The sequence below is a fragment of the Orbicella faveolata genome, unplaced genomic scaffold, assembly GCF_042242905.1.
Source record: "Orbicella faveolata isolate gen_17 unplaced genomic scaffold, um_ofav_v1 contig_34, whole genome shotgun sequence".
NCBI lineage: Eukaryota > Metazoa > Cnidaria > Anthozoa > Scleractinia > Merulinidae > Orbicella > Orbicella faveolata.
Window position 1 is genome coordinate 11,161,810 of NW_028301563.1, and position 23,191 is coordinate 11,185,000.

Here is a 23,191-nt window from a genome sequence, read left to right on the forward strand (position 1 = left end):
GAAAGTCAGTCATTGAGCAGGACTATGGAAATGAATTCTTTTGCGCGGCCCAATGATCGAGTTCGCGTGATAGTTTTAAGTTACCTAATTAAATATAATGTAAAATGGAGCTTTTATTTGTTTACTAGTTATATTTAACTAAGAAGAGGTAATTTTTTCGATTGTTTCTCCTTGTGAAAATGACCCTTTGGTCGCAGAGGTCAGTTATTTTATTCTTCTTGCTTGTACAGGAAACGATTTTCAGTAAAAAATCTCTTGGGAGAACCGAAATACTCGAATTTACATTCATATGTATATATTTTTTTTGCGCTCTAATGCTTCACATTGTGTTTCATAAAGCCAATATACTGTTATGCTTCGCCGAGCAATCAACAAACATCTTGGTTTCAAAGCCAGGTCCTAAGACTGTATTATAATCTTGTGTTATCCGTAAAGTGAAGAACAACTAATATGTCTTACGACACGGAAAATCAGTCGATAAAAATCGAGGTACGTTTACTAGCAGTGCAATATCCAGTCGTTTGTGTCATTAGGGTAAGCCACATGATACAAACTTTAGTTCTGGTCATTTGTAAGTCAGTTTTCTTAATGTGATATCTGAACGCTTTGTAGTGTTTCAGTCCGTGGTTCAAAAGTTGTTGAACATAAGATTAGCGAGCGGTTGTTGAGCAATTTCACGTATAGGTCTGCAATTTCCTTCGCCTCATTCTGCAGAGCAACGCAAACTAATGCAAAGGTGGCAACGTTGATGATCCGAATTTGCACCTAGCATTCTACATAACACTCCGGGCCACTCAAACATGGCACTGTTTATACTTCTTAAAGCCCTGTATGTCGTGTAATACAAGTTTGGCGTGTAGCTCAGTTATGAGTTACAAATTCAGTTTAGATCGAAATTGTTGCAAACAAATTGTTTAAAAAACGCAGCAGGCAAACTTCTCTCATCAGAAACACGCCAAATACTCCAATAATGTTATGTTAAAGAAACGTCATGAATGCTTGTGGTTTGTGTTAATTAAGAGCTAAATATTTTGGACAAATAACACGACTTTGACTTGCAATAAGTTTGAAAAGTTTGATACGGACTAAGAAAAACAGAACCTTTTGGATAGGTCGGTATTTCTCTAAGGTGTTTGAGCGATCCTGTCGTTTTACAGAACTTCTTGTAGTCTTACAAGTTGTTTTGTTTACTCCGGCAAAGCTCCCACTGATTTTGAAATGATATTATCATAGTTCGGCTTAAGGCGGAATTGCTGCAAGGGTATAAAACCCATTTTAACTTACCTTTTCTGCATAAGCCAAGTAAACTTTTAAAATGTTATTCATTTGGATTCGTTTATCTTTTAATACTGTTATTGTAAACGCTATGAAATCTGAACTTGTGGTTGGTGTTATGAAGACGCAATTAAGATTTTTCTTATTTCATTATCATAAGAATTATTTTCATAACCGTAATGAGCACGCGCAATTTTGATTTTTTTAAAAAAGAAAAAACTAAAGATTTTCTTTTAAAAAATGAATGGCTTTCAAGCATTAGCAAAGTAAAGGCTGGTTTCCATATGATCGCAGACGATCGCGGATCGCGGATCGCAGATCGCAAAAAGTTTTGCGATCGTCTGCGATCATATGGAAACACATTTCTGCGATCGTCTGCGATCCTGCGATCGTGATCGCAGACGATCGCAGACGATCGCAGAAGATAGAACCATGTTCTATCTTCTGCGATCGTCTGCGATCGTCTGCGATCAATTGCGATCGTGCGATCATATGGAAACCAAAGTTCTGCGATCTGCGATCGAAACGTATCCCATAATATTTTGAATTCCGACCCATGATTCAACGCTTCTTTGCAAGAAAGCAACCGCTTATTTGTTGTAAACATGGCTGGCGTTGAACAAGGTAACGTTAGTAACGAGAAATTTATGGAGGAAGTTGCATGATATCAGTGCGTTTACCACCGTAACAGTAAAGATTTCAAAGACAAAAACAAAAAGGCTAACTACTGGGAAAAAATCGGGGAGAAATTTAATTTATCGGCGGCTGAGGCGGAGGTCAAATTCCGCAACATAAGAACTGCTTATGGTCGTTATCTGAAGCGATTGAAAACGTTACCTTCTGGCTCGGGGCGAGATGCAGTGCCAAGGGAATTTCAAAATAGGTTGACAAAAAGAAGGAATACATTTGCTTGCAGCAAAATTTCCTCCTCGACGTCCGCCATATTGTTTGTTGCGATTTTCCCGCCAGCACAACGCGCGTGTAATTTTGACAGTTCCGCTGTCCGAAATGCATGCAACAGTCGGCTCTGCGATCGCTTGCGATCGTCTGCGATTATATGGAAACAACTCTCTTTGCGATCGTCTGCGATCTGCGATTTGCGATCCGCGATCGTCTGCGATCGTCTGCGATCGTCTGCGATCGTCTGCGATCGTCTGCGATCATATGGAAACCAGCCTTAAGTTTTCAGTTTAAGTCGCTTACAATTAATTTTTGGAACGCTCTCTCTCCGCTCAATCTTTGCCTTTTTCCTTCTAAATTCCTCTTTCCCCAGTTATTCGTAACGGCGAGGGTTTCTAGCTTGCCTTTCTTTAAAACGTTTTTGTAACCAGTTATTTCATGTAACATTTGAAACATATCTAAAAGTGCAGAAATCGGGGCAGAGTAGAGATAATCCCACTAACAAACCTCTCTGCTCGAGCTCCCTTTCTACGTGGGGAAGCGTCACTGACCTAGGTTCATGACTTAGGATACTAATCACCAAAATTCACACTTCATCTTGCTTTGACAGTACGCAAAATTCTTCTTTAAGATCATAGTTAATAGAGGGGAATGGTTACGAAACTAGACAAAGTTCTTTGATGTGTGCACAAAACACAATAGTTTTTTACTACTGACTGAGGAACTAACCGATAGAAACGTTTTGGGTGCGTAACTCATGCGAAGGTGTATGAGCGCAAAACAAAAGGTTGTGCACGGTCGTGGACCTTCCAACATAAACCGAAGTGTAGCACCTCTCATAAGCTTGTAATTCTCTTCATTGTTAGCAGCTGCTATTGTTTTAGGGCTAGGGGCATTGTTTCTGTTGTTTGTTCTATTGTTCTCTCAAAGGGTAGCAAGACATTCATTTGAGACCTCACGAGAGCTGTTACATCACCAACATAAACGTTAAACCTTGCTAACTTTGATGTTTGCCGGGTTCATTACCATTCCCCTCTATTAACTATATTCAAGTCAAACCGATGTAACTTGATTGCTATACCATGATCTTGCTATACGTTCACGATAACCATTACTGTTTTTTTTTTTTTTTTTTGCAACACTAGGTTTTTATGGTGATGCAAATAAAGCTAGTTGTTGTTGTTGTTGTTTATAATTTATTTCTAGGGAGGTGCTGACGATGGAGCCCGACGAAGTGTTTTGTCAAAAGAGCTGGTGACCGGCATCATCGATGACGTCCGAACTCCTTATGAAGGTTTCCTTCGGACTGCGAAAAGCTTAGGTGGGAACTTTAATTTGCCTCCTAAGTCGTTCCATTTTTGTTCACGTTAAGAAATTTAAGAAATTGAAAACATGTAGTAGAATAGTAAACATATTCCGTGTTTTTATTGAGAGTTGGTATAAATCTACAGCGTTCTATCAAAAATGCCGTTCGCTGATTGGCTACGCTATGCACCATCTCTTCTGTTGTAGATAGTGAGTAGCCTAGCGGAGTGCGCTTGTTGACGAACTGGCGGCCGCTTATTTTGCGTTTTCAAAGTATCTTTCAAGAGGATTTAGATAAAGTTTTGAACGACTAGTAGATTTATACCAAAACAATTAGATTATTCGCTCTCGATTTCTATGCGTGACAGTTGCACCTTTGTCATGTATCACGCGTTATAGTTCACCACTAAATTTTCTCCGATTCTTATTGGTTTAAATTGATCACGTGACGCGATAGTGTTTATCCGCGGAGAGACACTACCAGCCCATAGTGCCCCTCCGAGGAAAATACCCGGATGGATAGTACTCGTCCGTGAAAATATTTCTGTAAACAAGCGGGCTTATAGAAAATAAACAATCAAATTTGTGTTAAGAGTTTTTTTGTTGTTTGCTTTTTCAAATTTTACATTTGGCTTTTACGGCTTTCATTTAAAAACTTGAAAATAATTCGAGATGATTTTTGAACTAGCGCGCGGAAAAAAATTTAGTGGTGAACAATAAAGACAATAGAGTGTTAAAGTCTTGGAACTATCGGTCTGATAGTTGTCCCTTGGAAATTTGATGTTCTTAAAACTAGCATATTTGCCCTCGAAGCTTTGCTTCTCGGGCAAATATTTGTTTTAAGAACATCAAATTTCCGCGGGGCAACTATCAGCCGATAGTTCCTCGACAGAAACACTCTATTGTTTAAATAGAAATGTTGAGCTCATAATCTAATTATTTAATAGAAACACAAGTGGAAGTTTGGGAGAACGATAAATGCTGAGGGAACAGGGACCAACAGGCAAGTGTTTCCACAGCATTTTCGAGTTCCTCCAAACTTGGTAACAACGTAATTTGAAGCGAAAAAACTGACACACATTTGTCTTTGTAGGAGATCGACCGTGTTTGGGGACACGAGGGGGTCCTGACAACAAATATCAATGGATCACATACGGAGAGGTAACATTTTTTTGATAACTTCAGCTTTAGCTTGTCCAATAAAACGAAGGTATTCGCTTTCTAGAATACTCTCTCACTTGTTTATTTGTTTGTTGTAGGTAAACGAACGCTCCACTAATCTTGGTTCGGGCTTAGTGCACCTTGGTTGTCAACCTTCTCAAAATACGTTCATTGGAATCTACGGACCCAACTGTGTCGAGGTAAGAAGAATTAAAAAAAAAAACTCCGAACTGACAACCCGTTGGGGAAAACTGATATGCTGGAGACTAACCTAAGTTACCTAGCTTACAGTGGACTAGCAATCCGGGGGGGAGTTCCATATAAAAAGGAGAGGGGTGTTCGTCATAAATTTGAAAAGAACCCCTAAGAGATACCCAGATCCTGTTTTGTGGGCTGTTTTGAATTTATTTTCACCCCTAAGAAGTACCAATTCTAAAATAACACACTATCTCATGTTTTTTTCGGCTCAATACCCTACAAGGTACCGCAAAAGCCCCTCTTAACACCCTGGGAGGTACCAAAACCGCTTTTGAAACCCCTAAGATGTACGACAAGCACCCCTATCCTTCTTATATGGGATTCCCCCCCACCCCCCGCCCCCGGGCGGGACTAGCATCTCATACTGATGCACTGGCCCGAGTGGTAATGCGTTTTTGCATGAGTTGTCTCGCCCTTGTGAGACCGGGATTGTGATTTTAAATCTGTTTTGTAAGACCACGTCACCCGGGCTTCCCCCACATTATATGACCCCGGGGTCACCCATTCCCTGTATTCCCTCTCATCTCCAACTCGTCTTCAATTTATTCTTCAAATAACACAACACTAGGTGACTTTAGATTTGTTCTTATTTTCAGTGGGATCTAGCTGACCTCGCCTGTCAGATGCATTCCATGATTTCTGTGCCAATTTACGACACACACGGAGCCGAAGGATGTATTTATATCATAAACCATGGTAAGATTCATGAAGAACCAGTGCGCTAGTGTTGGGTTTGGGTTACCAGTCTCGCCTTGCGAACACCTTACTATCGCAGGCAAGAGCTAAGCCCCGGCCAAAACTGCCGAAAAATGTATATGGAAACAACTACCGCTATTGTGGATGCCAGCTATTACGGAATAGCCGAACTCATGTGGTCTCAAAGAATTATTTTTATTGTTCTTCTCTCGTTACGAAAGACAACTTGGACGTACTGAATGGCCCAATTATTCTTGTGTCTTGGAATGTTTACTAATTCGTGCATTATTTGGGCCTGTATTAGATGATTATGTGTCAAAGTAGACGTGTACTAAGAATTAAAAGGAACTGGGAATCTTATAAGAGTATAATAGTATACGTTATTTGTGACAGTTTACAACCAGAAATTGGGTCATTTTCATTAATTAGACTGACCCCACTTTGGCCGACTCTCTCCATTACGGACACTAAAGGACGGTCCCGAGAATGTGTGCTATAACGAGAGTTGACTGTACATAGTTCATAAAGTAAAGCTTAAAAAAAGTCAAAACCTTTCAGTGCGGAGTGATTTTTAGTCTAAGAACTTTTATTTCAGCCAAGAAAATTGGATTTCATTTTGAGGTTGATTCTTATATTTGTAGCCGACATTGAGACAATCATATGTAATGGCAGCAAACTCCGATTTCTATTCGACAATGCCAAGCAATGTGAGAAGTTAAAAAGAATCGTCAAGATGGATGGACCTGTGACGGAGGAAGAAAAGAAAGAAGCTGATTCACTTGGGATTACAATTCTGAACATCCTGGAAGTGGAGGTGAGCCATTGACGGGTCATTGATTACTAAGGGCCTGCCCACACCACGCCAGAGGTATTTGAAATCAGAGATTTCACTCTCAAAACGCGTCAAATGTTTTCCGTACTCACTACGCCGGAGGGGTTTGAAAACGGAGGTTTCACTCTGAGAAAGCATCAACTGTTTTCCGTCCACACGGAGGAATTTGAAAAACGCATCAAAAGTTTTCCGTCCACACTACGCCGGAGGAATTTAAAAACGCAACAATCACCGGTCATTTTGGATCTGTGTTTGAGGAAAACTCGGTCGGGGAAATCATACGACTATCATGACGTCATCGTTTTCGAAAAGCTTCGTTTTCAAAATATTTTCCGCGCGAAAACGAAAAGCCGGCTTTTTCGAATTCCTCCGGTTTGAAGAGCGTTTCCGAAAAGCTCTGTTTTCGTGACGGATTAGTGTGGACGGTAGGCCTAACCGTAGAAATTAAGCTGCGTTTTAAAATTTCTCCGACTTAGTGTGGACACATTATGATCAGCATTGATTTTGTCCTTTACTCCAGTCGGGTTCCCAGTCACCCTCCACGCCGTATGTTTTTTTATCTTTAACTATTTTATATCACTATTTTTCTGGTGCTATGTCACAATTTGCCCATCTTGAAAAATTTAGCCTAAATTTTTAAAGTTCGTGGTTTGTTGTCCATGTTATCCTTCTGGTTTATTATTACATCTATGGTTTATTATTACATCTTTGGTGGGTTTTTTTTTTCATCATAGTAAAGTACTATTTTTAGGTTTCCTTCAGTAAAGGTAATTTTGTGCATGGCCAAAATACTGTGACAGAGCTCCTTTAATTAATTTAAGAAATGATTAACTTTTAATGATTGTATTAAGTCTACTAGCTGATGGCATCAAACCTGCCCGCCGTTAATAAGCACTGGCGAACCACATCATCTGTGATTGGACAATGACTGCGAAAAACCTGCACGCTGCCTGATTGGTCGAGATTTTGTTATTTTAGTTAACGGCTTTCTAACAAACTGTTTAATAAATGCATGTTTCCTTTCAGCAAATGGGCGGTAATAGTCCTCATCAGAAAACGGTGAGTATTAAAAAAAATACTTACGTTAATTTCGCCGTCAGTTGTGGGGTTTGTTCCCCGGGGTGGAACTCCGATATGAAAAGGTCGGAGAAACTCGTCGGAAAATTTGAATCAAACTCCTGAAAGGAGACCAATCTGGCATGGCTCGAGCTTTATCTGACCCTTAAACAATAGCTCGATTATCGGCCACCGTTCAGTAAAGAAGCCTGCGCTTGTAGACAGGAATCGAGAGATCGGGGAAAATCGAGCCTAAAAACGGAAATCAGAGCGTTTTTAATTATTATTTCTTCGAGAGCAGCCTCAGTAAAAGATACATTGAAAGCGAAAAATAGGTGTTTGGTTTGAAAGTTTTACACATGATTGTACTCTTTTCGCTCTCTTTTCTTCCATTTAATATCATAATCCGGCTTTTAAAATCAATTCTTTATTTAAATGCTAAAATGTCTGTATTTAATGCTAATACTTCTGCATGGATGCATGTGACTGTTAATTTCATGTTATCACTGAAATTTCTTTTACACGATAAATGAAAATAATATATATTTTGCATGATTTACAGCCTGGAAAACCAGAAGACATCATGACTATTTGCTACACAAGTGGAACAACGGGTATTTAGAACTCGCAATCCCTGCTTGGTTTACTCTAACTTTAGTCTGCCTCCTTGATGAAGTAAAAATCTTCCGCGCAGTATTTGAAATAGCTTTTCTGATCTTTAGCGGTTGAGTTGATGCATGCCTTTTAACTATTTTTCTCTTTGTCTGCGCCTACCTTGCTCTTAAACTGGCTTTATAGAACGCAGTTGTATCCCTACTCATCCACGCCACAAAACGCAGTAGTTACATAAACAATAGCCTTCATTTGGTGTGGGAACATGCTCGGATATTTGTCCGCGGACGTTATCTCTTCCGAGAAGCGAACAGTATCAACCATTTTTCGCAACAGGCGAAGTTTTCAAAATTAGGGAGTATCACTCGGATATTTCCCGGTTTTAATAGCAGGGGAATATTCAGTCACGTGATGCGTTTGGACCAATCGTACGTGCACGTGCTACGCGCGAGCGAAAATATTTCATGTTTTATGAAAGCTAATTTACACCTGACAAATTCCGAGAGTTAGCGCGGTTACACGATAGCATGGGACATAAACTAGAATATGATATTACGTTACAACTCATGCAAACTCTTGTTAGCCTCGATTTTTCCTGAAGTCTGATTGGCTGGTAAGCGTCAGCTCAAAACATCGCGTGCGGTTGAGATCGAAGTCGACATGATGTGGACAATATGAACGCATGAGAGCTTTAGAATAATTTCTTGTTCAGAGAAGACAGAAAACAAGGTCGCTGACTCCTTAGAGCCAATTCCACTTGATGGGTGTCGAAAGAAATTCGCGCTTGCTTTGGCTTTACATTACAGAGCTTCGCGATTGACTTAAAAAATCTCGCGCACCTTTGTCATACAATCAGAAGTAAAACCAAAGCCAATTGTGACTCGCTCGCACGTTTTCCCCCGCTTCGCATCTGCTCATGACACGCATTCCCTTCGAGTTTTGATTGGTTCACTGGATCGCCTGTGTCCTTTGGGTTGGCTAGGGTGATTCTCGGCTTTGGTTGTCGTTTTACAATACTCAATTGAAACTGCGACAGATTTTCTAATTACGAGCCCTGTTTGTAAATTTCCAGGAGGGCTAATGAAAGATTAAAACACAGTAAGAAACCATTTGATATTGCCATCAGCACTTGGAATACACCAGAAACCAAAAGAAAAATATACCTTGCCCAATCTACACCAGGTGGTCATTGAAATACCATTAAGGGAGTAATATGGGGTGCTCCTGTGAAAATCCTCCTTCTATTGCAAAGATCCGGGGGTCCGTTTCTCGAAAGCCCTGGAAACTTTTCGGGCCCGGAAAGCCATAGCAAAATCTCTAACCTTACGATTATAGAGCTGTTTTATTCACATATCCTTAATATGAACAGAGGTTCCCTTCGTACAAGAAGTTTCAGGCGAATACACTTCTCCGTTTTTAGATACAGAAGAACTAAAAATGGCTTTAAGGGCCCGAAAAGTTTCCGGGGCTTTCGAGAAACGGACCCCTGTTCCCAGTCCCTAAACGCCCCCGCTTTTACCCTGGAGGGGAGGAGTAAGGAAGATAGATGGACAGTTTAGTTAGTAGTATTTTCAATCTTAGTTCTAGTTTAAGACTTAGTCGTAGTCTTACGTTTTTAGCTTTTTTGGTCACACCGTATTTTAGACTTTTACTTTTAGAGAACTCTCCTAAAAACCACCACTAGGATTGGAGACCTCCTCTTAAAATATTTTGTTATGATTTCTATATATGTAGTTTGAATATCTGGTAATGCTAGTCTTTTTATTTATTTTTGCTCTTCAACACAAAGGAACGCCTAAAGGTGCCATGATGACCAACGCCAACATGAATTCAGAGATGGCTGCTATCCAAATGCAATATGAGGTTTGTATTTTAGAACTAGAACAGTTGCTAGAATATTTATTTTTCTACTGTGTTTTCTGCTCTGAAAATTGTTTTTCTTTCTTTGTTAATTTCTTCTTAGACCTGCTACTTAGAGAGAGTTTCAATTGAGTGTCGAAAGTAATCAGACAATTAATTTGGTTTTTATCACGATTTGAGATTGGCTGAGTTGTCTAAATGGTTCAGTTTTGGTTTTACGTCACTCGATTGAAAACCAGTCTATTTGATGTAATTGTTGTTGCAATAAGGTTTTGCAGCAACATGGACTAAGATCCTAAGTCGCGAAAGCAACGATTTCCCGCAAGTAGAGATCCTTCGAAAGAGAATAATTTTAGAACCCACAAAGATGACTGAGGGATCCACACCACCAAAAATAAAACCACTAAAGTATCCGAAACAGCGTCCTTAGTAAGAAGTCATAGACATATAGCTAGTAAGAGGAATACATGTGACACCATGACTTTATCACCTACATTTTGTAGATAGCTGCCTGTAGTCGGAACCGCACTAACGGCCACCGACCGCTTAGCAACGACCACTTCTCTAAAACGGCCACGTTTTTTTGTCATGGCGGACGGTCCGTACATTTACTCTGAGTTTAACCTCTCTACAACGGCAACAGCCGCTAAAGCGCTTCCCAACTGCTAAAATAACCTCTCGACAACGGTCACTTAATCAACAACTGACGAACGGTGTGTGCAAAACTCCAATTTTTATTGTAGGTCATGAAAATTTGTCTACGTGCCGCACATCGTTGATCTCTGCTTTTGTTTGGTTTTTGTTTTACTGATATGTTTTGATTGTGTTAGGTATGATTTACATGCTACAAAAAGCGCTAAAAAAAAAGGAATTAAAATATTTTACTCCCTCCCCCCCGAAACCCCGTTTTCCTATGACGGCCATCTCTCTTCAACGGCCACTTTCCTCTGTCCCAGGGCGCTGTATGTCCCCAAGGTGGCCGTTGCATTGTAGAGAGGTTCGACTAAAATTATTTTTAACCCCATGGTTATTCTAGGCCGGCTAGTACCACATTAGTGAGTTTCAAAATTATTGTATTTTTACTTATGTTTTCTCTCGGTTATATAAAAAAAGTCGTTGTTGTTGTTTCATTGTTGTTGTTGTCGTTGTTTTATTGTTATCACAGGCAGCAGGAATTCAGCTGAATGAAAATGATTGTATAATCTCTTATCTTCCGCTCGCTCACATGTATGAGAGAATAGCTCAGGTATAGTAGAGACTAGCATAGGTCCGAGGGGGGGGGGAGTACTCTCTTTAAATGTGCTATAGAGATATGTATGGCCCCAAGTGGTGTGATGTTTGAGCGGTTTCGGTCTGAAAAAGTGTGTAGATTTTGATCATTTTGGTCTGAAACAGGGTATGTTTTTCACTCTGGCTTAGCATTGAGAATTTGTTTATAGGAACCCTTTTTGCAGTTTATTTAGTTTCAAATGTTTATGCAGATGGAAGCCGTCTCTGGTGAGCTGCGGTCATATATTAGAGCCGTGTACTAATTAAATTTAGAGGTCTGGAGTGGGATATCGAATTTGGCTCAGTTCTGAAACGGGATAAGGGTTTCGAGGTTCAGTACTGCCTTGACATGGTTCTGTAATCCAGTCGATGGAGCCAAATGACGTGCTATGATCACCATTAGGGAGTTTAAGAAAACACGACGGCGAAGCCGAGGACAAGGTTGATTAAAAAATGAATATATATTTTGCCTACGAATCTTGCTATACGCTAGCGTCACTTAGTTTGTTTCTCAATGTCAACTCAAAGTTATCACGAAACTGAATCTGGGAAACAGCGATGAATTTGAAATTTAAAACATTAGCCGTCGTGGTTCCCGTTCTCCAGACAACGCAGAATTTGGTCATTTCACATCGTTGTTTTGCAGAGGATGGCAACGAAATTTACCAGGAATTACAACGCACGTACACAGCCATTGTTCTACGCATTAAACCCTTTGTTCTCAACGTTCCCCCATTGCCGTTGTGCTTTTATTAAACGGCCCTATTAACAGGGTATGAAGACGGACCGAGTAAGGGTCAGTGAGGTTTATAATAAAACTGATACACACGGATGCCAATTGTCTAAGTCTTTCTCAGTCGTGGTCATCCTCTTTAGTTTTGGTCTTTTATTACAATTTTGGTGTCATTCTTTGGCATTCTGCCTTAGGAAATTATCATCCTGAGATTCAATTTGAAAGTAATTAAAAATGACTTAAAAATCGTGACATTGCTCCTTTAATTTTTGGTGTGTATCTTTAGCCCACTTGATCAATCTGATTCAAATTATACCCGTGGCAGGATCATTATGGAGCTTAAGCAGACCACTACGGCGACGCCAACGAGAACGTCACCAAACAAAAGGTTTAATGACCAGACCAATGGTTCTGCGCGTGCGTTTTCAGTCTTGATGCATTTCTCATCTATGAAACAACAACGTGAAATGACCAAGTTCTACGTATTTTGAAGAACGTGAACCGCACTGGCTAATTTTTCATATCTTCCTTTGGAATTTAACGCTGTCGTTGCATATTTAACCTGAGAAAGTTTTTAGACCGATAGGCGTACTGAACAGATGTATTGCGACATTCGAAGGTAAAATTTAAATCCATTTTTTACAAGGCGTCGATCTCGGCTTCGCGGGCGTCATTGCTGAAGGTCCCTATTGTTCACTGACTACTTGCTACCTCTTGTTTCTTTTTGTTTTAAATTTCAGGCGCTGTGCTTTTTTAATGGAGTGCGTATTGGTTTCTACCAAGGTGACGTGAAACTCCTATTGAGCGACATTCAAGAGCTGAAGTATGCTTTCTACTTCCATAATATTGAAATTCCTCAACATTGATTTGCGTGACGTACTTGAGATGAAATAATGTGTGATATGGTTTGCTGTGTGTGATGTGACCTGATTCGATGTGACGTGATGTGATGTGATGTAATGTGAAGTGATGTGATGTGATGTGATGCGATGTGATGCGATGTGATGTGACGTGATGTGATACTATGTGATGGGATACGGTGCAGTGTGGTGAGGTACAATGCAATGTTATGTGACGTGATGTTAATGAGATGTTCGTGACGTAATGTCATGTGACGAAATGTAACGTAAAGTGAAGTGATGAGACGTTTCAGTTTATGATGTAGTTATAAACTGATTTGATGTGACGTGACGTGATGTAACGTGACGTGACGTGACGTGTTGGAATGTGATATGATGAGATGTCAGTAATGTGACGTGATGACATATGATCTGAGTAATCTCACTATTTTTCTCAGACCAACAATTTTCCCGTCAGTTCCTCGACTACTTACCAGAGTGTACGACAAGGTAAGCAAATTGATACTAGAAATAGAACAGCACTGACATGTCCCGTCGGCCCAACTGACGTAAGACACAACCTCCTGTCTCTGCACTGAAATCCAAGATGGCAGCCACCAGGACTCCGTTGGAGGTCGCGTGGCCTAGTGGTTAGGGCGCTGGATTTATGGAATCTATCTGTTTCTCATATGATACAAAAAAAAAAAGAAAGAAAGAAAGAAAGAAAGAAACCGGCGTGAACTATGCGTCTGTTGTCCAATTGGTCATACGTGAGAACCAATCAAAATGCCAGAATAATTTGTTTATAAATATATGTAATCTCTAAAGAACCAAATAGCAGGTTGAAATCCTCATCGCTTATTAGAGAGCTCAATAGTTAGACTAGAGCAATTTATAACTATAAAAGTAAAGAGCTGGATTGGTTGGTCCATAGTTAACAGAGGGGAATGGTTATGAAACCCGACAAATTTCTTTGTTGTATGTTTTTGATCTCTTTCTTGGCCTTGATCGTGCACGAAACACAATAGTTGTTTACTTTGACCAAGGAACTAACCAATAGAAACGTTTTGGTAACGTAATTCATGCACAGTGTATGAGCGCAAAACAAAAGATTATGCACGATCGTGGACCTTCCAACATAAATCTTGTTATCTTGGTTTGCTCCTTTGATGTTTGCCGGGTTTCATAATCAGTCCCCTTTATTAACTATGATTGGTCTAATACATTCTATAGAGATGTGTCTTCAATATGGATACACTTGAATCACTCCATTTATTGTTAACAGAAATAATTCAGCTTTTCCGTAACTTTCACTTAATTCCAGGTCATGGCTCAAGTCTCTCAGAGTAAAATTAAGAGCTGGATATTTCGTAGAGCATTATCCTCCAAAGAAGCAGATCTTAAGAGGTTGGTGTCAACGACTGCTTGTCTACTATTTTGGTCTAGTATTTTAATTATTTATTGTTTCCTGTTTTCCATTTTTACCGTGTGAATTTACCTCATTAGTGTAATTTTTACCATTTTTACTTACTTTATATTGTGAAGGGCATTTGAACATTACTTTATGGAATTTGCGCTATATAAATATATTGTACAGTCTAACCTCGATCATCTGGACTCGTTGGGACTAATATATCAATGAATATTGATGAAGAACAAAACTGTTTAAATAAAGCAACATTAATCGTGAAACAACACTTTTTTAAATCGCTTGGAAAACAATATGGTCTACTGTAAATTTTGAACCACTCAACTCTGAGCCAATCAGAACTCATTCGAGTGTTCTTCATTAGTAACGACGCGTGCGAGCGCTGCTTTTGCTCTTTAAGATGCAAAACAAACTCGCTTTTGACTGCATCGTTTCAATGCTATAGTTTTAAAGAGAATATTGCTACGGGTTTTTATCATGACTAATAAATATCCATGACAAAATTGGGACTAGAGAAAAAGTCCGGATAATCGAAGTACGGATAATCGAGGTTTGACTGTAATGTATTATTATCATTATTATTATAATCATTATTATTATTATTATTATTATTATTATTATTATTGATCCTAGAGCGGTTTTCATTTGAGTGTCGAGAAGTAATGGCCGTTTCCGATTTACCTTGCGCCTCTGTTTCAAAACGAGTCTTGGTGCAAAACCTTTCATATGAAAATGACGCTGCAGGCGGAACACATTTTCATATGAATGGTTTCGCGCGAAGACTCGTTTTGACCCCGAGGCACAAGGTAACTATTGGTTTTGCATCGCCTCACGATTGGCTTAAAATACTCGCGCTACCCGTTTTCATCCCATCAAGAGTAAAACCAAGACCAACCAATATACCATTTTCGATGTATTGAAACTCAGCTTGGCAGTGAGGCTTAGAGGACACAAACAAAGGAAACTGAATGAGCATGTTTATTCATTTCTTTTGTTTGTGTCCTCTAGGCCTCACTGTCAAGCTGAATTTTAATATATCGAAAGTGGCCAGTTGCTTTGGGCTGAGTTTTACGACACTCAGATAAGAATTGCGCGATAGTATATGATTTCATACCCACTGTGTTCGTTTATTGGTCATTATTTGTGTTTCTGCTAAGCTTGTAGAAGAAATAATCAGCAAAAACATATAAAGGACTGGAATTATATTTTGCATCTTGTGAAAGAAACATGAACAACAATTCTAACAGGTGCAGACGAAAACAAATTTCTAAAATAGCCGCCAAGCTAAGCTCAACACAGCAGCTGAATTTCGTTGGAAGAACAGTTCCTAGTTCCTTTGTCCGGCCACCGGTTTCATAAGTCTAAGGAAATGTTGCATTTTACAGTAGTTTTGACACGTCGTATTATTTCACTTACGTTTTAAGAGGAATTATCAAAGGAGACACTATTTGGGATCGCACTGTGTTCAAGAAAATTAAGGTCTGTTGGCAACAGTTTTTGTTGTTGTTGTTGTTGTTGTTGCGGTTGTTGTTGTTTGTTTGGTTGTTGTTCAGTTGTGGATTGAACTAATAAATTCCTAACTGTCAATATTTTACAGATGGTACTTGGCGGGAACGTTCGGCTTATCACTACTGGTGCCGCTCCAATCTCAAGTAAAGTGATGACCTTTTTGAGATGTGTGTTGGGCTCTTGTTATGTAAGTACGCTTGTAGAAGTCATCGTAATTTTGATATAGCAACTAACCGGACTTAAAGCCCCAACCAAACGATCGCAACAAATCAACACAACATATCGCAACATTGTTGGCCCAGCATTTGCAAGCTCCGGCCAAACGATCGCAACATTTCAGCATAACATATCGCAACATTGTTGGGCGCAACATGTTGCGCGCGTTTGGCCAAACTATTGCGACATGTTGCGATATGCCGGGTATTGAAAATCAAACTAGTGCGCATGTCAGGGTGCAACATTGTTGCACGAACCTGGCCAAACGACTACAACATCATGCAACATCCACAAATGCTGCATGAAAAATTTGACCAGTTTCAAATTTGAGCCAACAACACCCAACATGTCGCAACACGTCGCAACACATCGCAACAGGGTGGCCAAACGCGCGCAACATGTTGCGCCCGACAATGTTGCGATATGTTGCGTTGAAATGTTGCGATCGTTTGGCTAGGGATTTAAACTACGAGCAGTCCCTTGTTTTCGTAGGCTCAGTCGAGTATTCGAGCATACAAGCGCGCGATTGTTATCCAATCACAATGCGCATTATTTATAACCAAGCTCTAGCCATGTAATAAATAGTGTGTGACCTCACTACAGTTTATCATTTTCGCCATTTCTTGATAAAGTCATTGTCAGTTTTCACTATAAAATACATCATTTTGTTTTGATTTTCTGCAAGCTGTATATGGAGTCTTTTAAAATCAGGAAGAACAGATTCTCAATTCAGAGAGTTCAGCTGAAGTCAAGAAGTTCTCTTTACTTTACAGGTTGTAGAGGGTTACGGACAAACTGAGAATGCTGCAGGAGCAACTATAACTTGGCTGACAGATACGTCAACAGGTGACTAAAAATCTTACAATACAGTACAACCTCTTTAGGGGGGAGGTCAAATTCGTATATTTAACATCTTTTGCAAATTTATTTTTGCTTCATTTGACTCAAAAGACACAAAATGGAAGGATTTCTTCTCTATTTCAAACATCCAAACGAAATTGAAGCTAAAACGAAACGCAATACGACTTCCAAAGAACTGGAAGTATTTTACCCTTTTACCCGCAATACAATCTCTTTCTTGTCTCGTTATTTTTGCCGCCACGACATCTCTCATTAGTTTCTTGGGAGGGTTCTTTTCTGTGGTTCTTGGTTTTCACCTATATTAGTTTTCTTTGGTGCTTATTGCACCATTGTACTGTTCAATTTGTTTTGTTTAGGAAAATCGTTTTTAAACTGCCGAGTCCTTTCAATTTTAATTGAATTTTATAAATTGCGTATACTTAAGATTTGCTTGCTGCTTTCTACTTACTTTAAGTTTCATCGCCACAGACCAAACAACATTAACAAGAGCTTTGTATTTACAGGTCATGTTGGTGCCCCGCTTCCCTGTAATCTGGTTAAGTTAGTCGATATCCCAGAAAAGGAATGTTACTCAAAAGATGGAAGAGGGGAAGTAAGTATGGTCTTTAACAGGGATAATTGAATTGAGGGGCTCCGTCCTGATGTAGTGTACCAGTAATAAATTGGCCACGTTTTTGGATTGTCTATACTGCATATAGTAATTATGTCTTAAAATGTTTCAAAAAATCATTTATTGTGACAGGTTTTATCTTTTTCCTACGAGTACTGAGGTACAAAACGGACTGCTCCACGAACTTTTATTCAAAACATTTAAGATGGGTCCACATATGTATGGTTCAAATACAGCTCAAAACCCCGTTATTTCGAACTCTCAGAGGAAACGAGAAATATATGGTTCGAAATAGCGGGAATTCGAAATAGCCGAAATAGTAAATTACTAAGAGGCAAATCCAAGGGAAATAGTTTTGACTGACATAACGTGGAGCTCTAAATAACCGAGTTTGTATTAGCGGGGCCCAACTGTTGTAGCTACCCGAAAGAAGCAACACCAATAAGTTGCGACCCTCTAAATATAACAAAATGACCTCTAAAAGTCTGCTAAATAACCTAAGTGTTAGCGCATCAAAGGTAAATACTTCTAAAATTTTATGGTATTCACTTTTGTATCTCAATTTCTCTTAGGTGTGTTTAAAGGGGCCAAACGTCTTCATAGGGTATTTGAAGGCTCCTGAGAAGACCGCTGAGACTATTGACAAGGATGGCTGGCTTCACACGGGAGATATAGGAGAATGGCTTCCGGTAAATTTACGTTTGACGCCTACCCCCCCCCCCCCCCCCCCTCCAGCTCCCTTTATTTTTGCACTAAGACTTCGGTATCTTTTTAACAAGCTACGGAAGGGATATAAGAATAGGTAATCGTATGAATGCGAGTCCAATTTATGATTTGCACTACAGTGATATTTGAAAAATCTCTCAAACTTGCGCAAGCCTAACCGTGGCGATAGCAAACGAACCGTACCCAAATTCGGCCAAGTGACCATGATGTCGTAGCCAGTGACTTGATATCGCAGGATGTCAGGACAGTGGACATGGCTTCTGATTGGCTAATTGCAAATTTGGGGAAGGCAAAATTGTGTGTTCTGTTATTTTATGTCTTAAGTGGAGTCAAACTAAACATTGTACAACTCTTTTGTACCTCGTCTCTTTTCTAAGACCTTCCAATCATCTATAGTTTTTTTAGCCAATGGATGTGAATCGCCTCAGGATTAATGTCACGCAAGCTGTCACGTTAGTTACAATAAAACTTTTACACAAAAAATATGTGCAGATTTAGTGAGCTATGAAATATTTTTTTTGTCTTATTCCAGAATGGCACTTTGAAGATCGTCGATCGAGTCAAGCATATCTTTAAACTTGCTCAGGTGATTACTATTATTTTTCTCTAATTTTCCTGTTTGGAAATTTTTCACCTTCCCAGTCGCTTCTTTTTCTAATTTAAAAGCGGTGGCCTGGGTTGTCTCCATCCTCGAAGACCCAGGGACAGTTAGTGGGGGAATAGAAAGTACAAACGGCGGGAAAACTAGGTAAAGAAAAGTTGTAGAAAAATCGAAGAGACCCCGGAGAAGAGTCTCACTGCGCCAGTTTCAACTTAACCAGCTGTATGAACACTGACTTCTGATTGGGCAGAAAGACTCCTTGGTGTTATTCTGCCCAATCGGTGGGCAGCAGGTTCTCAGTACTTTTTTTGTGTGTTCATGTAACTGTCGCAGTGTGTCACTCTATATATGGGGTGACAAATGAGTGCGATAGCATCCCATCCGGGGAGGTGTAGTAATATAATCCTAGTCCTTTACAGGGTGTTATGTAGGCTTTACTTCAACTTAACTTCAAGGGTGTTAAATTGTCCTCAGGGAGAATATGTGGCGCCAGAAAAGATCGAGAATGTCTACGTTCGAAGTCCGTTCGTAGCTCAGACGTTTGTACATGGAGATAGCTTAAGGGTGAGTAAATCTACTTATTATATGGCCAGCTCCGTGAGCGGGCAAGATGAATCAAATCCTGCGCTGTGATTGGCTACCCGAGCTGGCAAGATGGAGCTATCTCGCCCGCTTGGGACTACCCGCCGTGTCCCGCAAGAAAAATTTTCCTGGAAGCCATATAATAAATCCTTTATTGACCAAGCTTGTTCGGTCAAGATGGCTGGATATTGGTCTCGTTCTTTTTGGGAGTTTATGGACTTCGACTCCGTCTCGGTCTATAAACACGCAAAAAAGAACTTGGCCAATATCCAGCCATCTTGACCTCACACTTGGTCAATAACCCATATATCTCTAACTACCCGTTCCTTGTGGCCTGCGTATACGGCTTAAAACGTTCATCCCTCCCTGTCGAGCTCCACTGAATACACAGAATGTCTTTTCATTTATATTTGAAATCCAGTTCAAATAACTGATAGAGCCTGCAGACTATACGTTTTGCTCTGTAGACTTAACGCTTTTAGAATGAAATTTTATCATGGGCTGCTGTAGAGCCAACCCAGATACTAGGGACAGTGAAAAACACCTAATCCAAGTAGCACTTGTCAACTCCTTGTATAATCGTAACCGTCACATGACTGCGTGTTATTCATGTTCAGAAGAGTTATTCTGACATATCGTGGTTACTATATAGTGTTTATTTCAGGTATCAGATGTTTCGACCAAGATGGACTTTAGTGTCCCTTTTATTTCCTTGTTTTTTACCATACTTTACACTTATTTTATATTCCTCTTCACCCAGTCCTACGTTGTAGCAATTGTCATTCCTGACCAAGAGGTTTTAGAGCCCTGGGCGAAATCGAAGAAGATTCCTGGAGACTTTGGAGAGCTGTGCGATAATGAAGTAGGAATCATTGCTACATTAAAAAAGTCTTACATCGTCTAACATCATCACCTTACGAACTCATTATGTCTTCACTCTGTAAAAGTTGATGAGTCCGATGTTTCTATCGCTTGAAAGTTGACGACGACGGAGCGACCCGAGTCAACTATCACGCGTTAAAAATCGAGGGCGAATAATCAAATTGCTTTAGCATAAATCTACAAGTCGTTCAAAACTTAATGCTTCGAAACAGACACTTAGCTACACTTCGAAAAAGAAGCGGCCGCCATTTTGTTAACAACCGCACATTGCCAGGCTACTCAGAATAGATATTGAGTAGCGTAGCCAATCAGAGAGCAGCAATCGTGATAGAACGCTAGTACATTTATACTAATACAACTGATGGAGCGATCTGTGTTCATGATTAAATTTCAAAAAAGGTGTTTAAAATAAATCTAAAAAACGTTAAAACTGAAAAGAATTCAGTTTTCACGTTTTTTTAGATCTGTTTTAAACTCCTTTTTTAAAATCTTAATTATACTAATACGTTTAAGCATAAATCTACTAGCGTTCTATCACGAATGCCGTTCCCTGATTGGCCATGCTGCTCACTATCTATTCTGTTCTAGATAGAGGTTAGCGTAACAGCGTGGGGTACGGGCCGCTTCTTTGTGTTTTCGAAGTTTTTGTACGCGATAGAAATTTTTACGATGGGTGCGGAAATTCTTGCGCACTCATTGGCTAATTTTCATTGTCAATAAGCGGGCAGACACATGAGTTTATAATTACCGCGATGCGTCAACCAGCGAGAGCGGACATTTGGGCAATTTTTTTATCGTAAAAAGCAAATTGATGTCAGCTTTCAACGCGTTTGATCTGTTATTGACAATGAATTTCGTCATAACCTGGTCAAATCCACAGCTACTTTGACAATGTTATGACGAAATTCATGATCAATAACAAGACAGACGCATGAAACACTGACGTCAATTTGTTAACTCGAGCTCATAATCTAACTGTTTAATAAATGGTCAAAAGAAAAAAAAAACTGATGTGATTTTTCTCCCGCCATCAAGATATGTGGAATGGTACAATACAATTATTTTTTTTTTTTAATTCCGTTATGAAGCGTTATTGTCTTTATTATCGTTTTTACAGGATGTAAAAAAGGCAATTCTCGACGACATAACTATGAAAGGCAACGAAGGGAAGCTGAATTCATTTGAGCAAGTGAGTCCCTTTCAGTCAATCAATCAATCAATCTTTATTTATAGAGGGTAAAAATAAGTAATAGTTATACAACTTCTCATAGTTATACAACTTTATAATATAGATAGGACCCTGCGCGCGCTCTGATTGATCAAAAACCCATGTTTTATCAGAGTATAAAACATAGAAAAAACGTGTTTCATTGTTTTTCGCCACATCACCTCTATATCATAAAACAAATGAAGCCTAAGCCGTATGTTACACTGTGATACACAGCTTAGGCTTCTATATTTGTTAAATATGCCGGTGATATAATGCATGCGCATGAAAAATAAGTTGATCAGGAACTCATGATCTCATGGTTGATTTATCATACCACTATAAGGCCCTGCCGGCGCAATAGACCAATTTCGAGATATTAAAATTCAGCCTTAAACAATCGGAACCTCAGTACTCTCAGGCTCTGGGGAATAACTACAGAGTTTGTGGGATTTTTTCCCCAGAGCCTCGTGCTGAGGTCTATTGTTTTAAGCTGAATTTTAATATCTCGAAATTGGACTATAGGCTCGTCGGTGCAAAAAATGCCTCGAACTGACGTGTAGCGTGTGAAAAGCAGTAAAACGTATGGCCAGTCGGACTGGGTTTCTGGTAGTTTAGCCCCCAATTAGTCGATAAGCCCCCTAACCGTTTAGCTCCTCACCAGAGGTCCAAAACACTGTCTATTTCTTGAATGGGCCGGTTAATATGACTTTTGGTTGGGATCTTATCGGCTACGGACTAATCGACTTAGGGCGGCTAAACGACCGGCAACCGTCGGACTGTTGTGAGCCGATCCAGAAAAACCCATTCGTGAACTTTACACACGTCAGCAATTTGGTTCAAATCAGAACACTCACCAAGAAATATCCACAACTTTTCAACAAAAAAAGCCTCAATTAAGGCCATAAAAGTACGATAAGTACGTACTTCTCTGATTTAAGTTAGGTCTAGTGAATATAGTTTAGTCATTTTGTCGTGAGAGTCTCGCAACTCTCGATTCGTACTTCATGATTTCTAGAAAAATCATTTCCCCGTACGAAACTCCCACTTGGTCAAGTTTTGTAACCGTGTACCTTGCGTGACTCTAGTCTAGCAAAAGTTGTTGATGTTTGAGTCCTCGTGTTTCTTTTCCCTACAGGTAAAGGCAATACACTTACACAAGGAGTTGTTCTCTGTTGAGAACGGATTTCTAACACCAACCTTCAAAACCAAGCGAGCTATAGTTGCCAAAGCCTTCGAGCAAAAATTCCAAGAGCTGTACGAAGAAGTCGATAAACGGCTGCAGTTAAGACGTCTCACAAGTTTTGAAATACAGCAAGTGGTTTGAATAAAGCAATGATATCTTTCTAATGCATAGAAGCAAACGCAATCACCAAACCAAACTGAACGAACACGACTCACAAACTAATCAGTACTGTGGATCTCTGAAGCTGGTAGCTGGGGCGAGAAAATTGCTGTATATCGCTTCACCTCAGCCCAGTTCACACTAGCAACATAAGGACATAAAAGGGCATCATGTTTACAGTGTGAACATCCTGATATAATGACATAATAGCAACATAACAGCATCAACATAACGACATACCGTGGTCCTTTCCTTGCGTCTTTGCGTTGATGTTGACATTGCAGACTTAAGGTGGCTGAACACAGTTTTTGATACCTATGTTTCATTCACCCTTTTCTCTAAAACCCTTGATCCTTTGGTCGTAAAAAAATGGCAGGTTAAGCTGAAGTTTGTGCCGTTGCCATGACGGCACAAATATAAATAAATA

General features: G+C 39.7%; 1 protein-coding gene across 1 annotated transcript in view; it reads left to right on the plus strand.

Moving 5' to 3' along the window:
- Nucleotides 1-344: 344 nt before the first annotated feature.
- Nucleotides 345-23,191, plus strand: part of LOC110050144 (long-chain-fatty-acid--CoA ligase 5-like) — a 24,427-nt gene continuing 1,580 nt past the window's right edge. The window contains exons 1-23 of the mRNA XM_089270832.1: nt 345-489; nt 3,382-3,496; nt 4,574-4,641; nt 4,740-4,841; nt 5,496-5,595; nt 6,237-6,409; nt 7,454-7,486; nt 8,046-8,097; nt 9,885-9,958; nt 11,121-11,201; nt 12,698-12,780; nt 13,255-13,306; nt 14,121-14,203; nt 15,650-15,704; nt 15,823-15,921; nt 16,724-16,796; nt 17,315-17,403; nt 17,994-18,110; nt 18,680-18,733; nt 19,223-19,312; nt 20,091-20,192; nt 21,330-21,401; nt 22,558-23,191. The exon at nt 22,558-23,191 is cut by the window's right edge and continues 1,580 nt beyond it. Of these exons, the coding sequence (XP_089126958.1) occupies nt 451-489; nt 3,382-3,496; nt 4,574-4,641; nt 4,740-4,841; nt 5,496-5,595; nt 6,237-6,409; nt 7,454-7,486; nt 8,046-8,097; nt 9,885-9,958; nt 11,121-11,201; nt 12,698-12,780; nt 13,255-13,306; nt 14,121-14,203; nt 15,650-15,704; nt 15,823-15,921; nt 16,724-16,796; nt 17,315-17,403; nt 17,994-18,110; nt 18,680-18,733; nt 19,223-19,312; nt 20,091-20,192; nt 21,330-21,401; nt 22,558-22,746 (1,995 nt within the window). The 5' untranslated portion in view covers nt 345-450 and the 3' untranslated portion in view covers nt 22,747-23,191. The remainder of the gene's footprint in view (nt 490-3,381; nt 3,497-4,573; nt 4,642-4,739; nt 4,842-5,495; nt 5,596-6,236; nt 6,410-7,453; nt 7,487-8,045; nt 8,098-9,884; nt 9,959-11,120; nt 11,202-12,697; nt 12,781-13,254; nt 13,307-14,120; nt 14,204-15,649; nt 15,705-15,822; nt 15,922-16,723; nt 16,797-17,314; nt 17,404-17,993; nt 18,111-18,679; nt 18,734-19,222; nt 19,313-20,090; nt 20,193-21,329; nt 21,402-22,557) is intronic.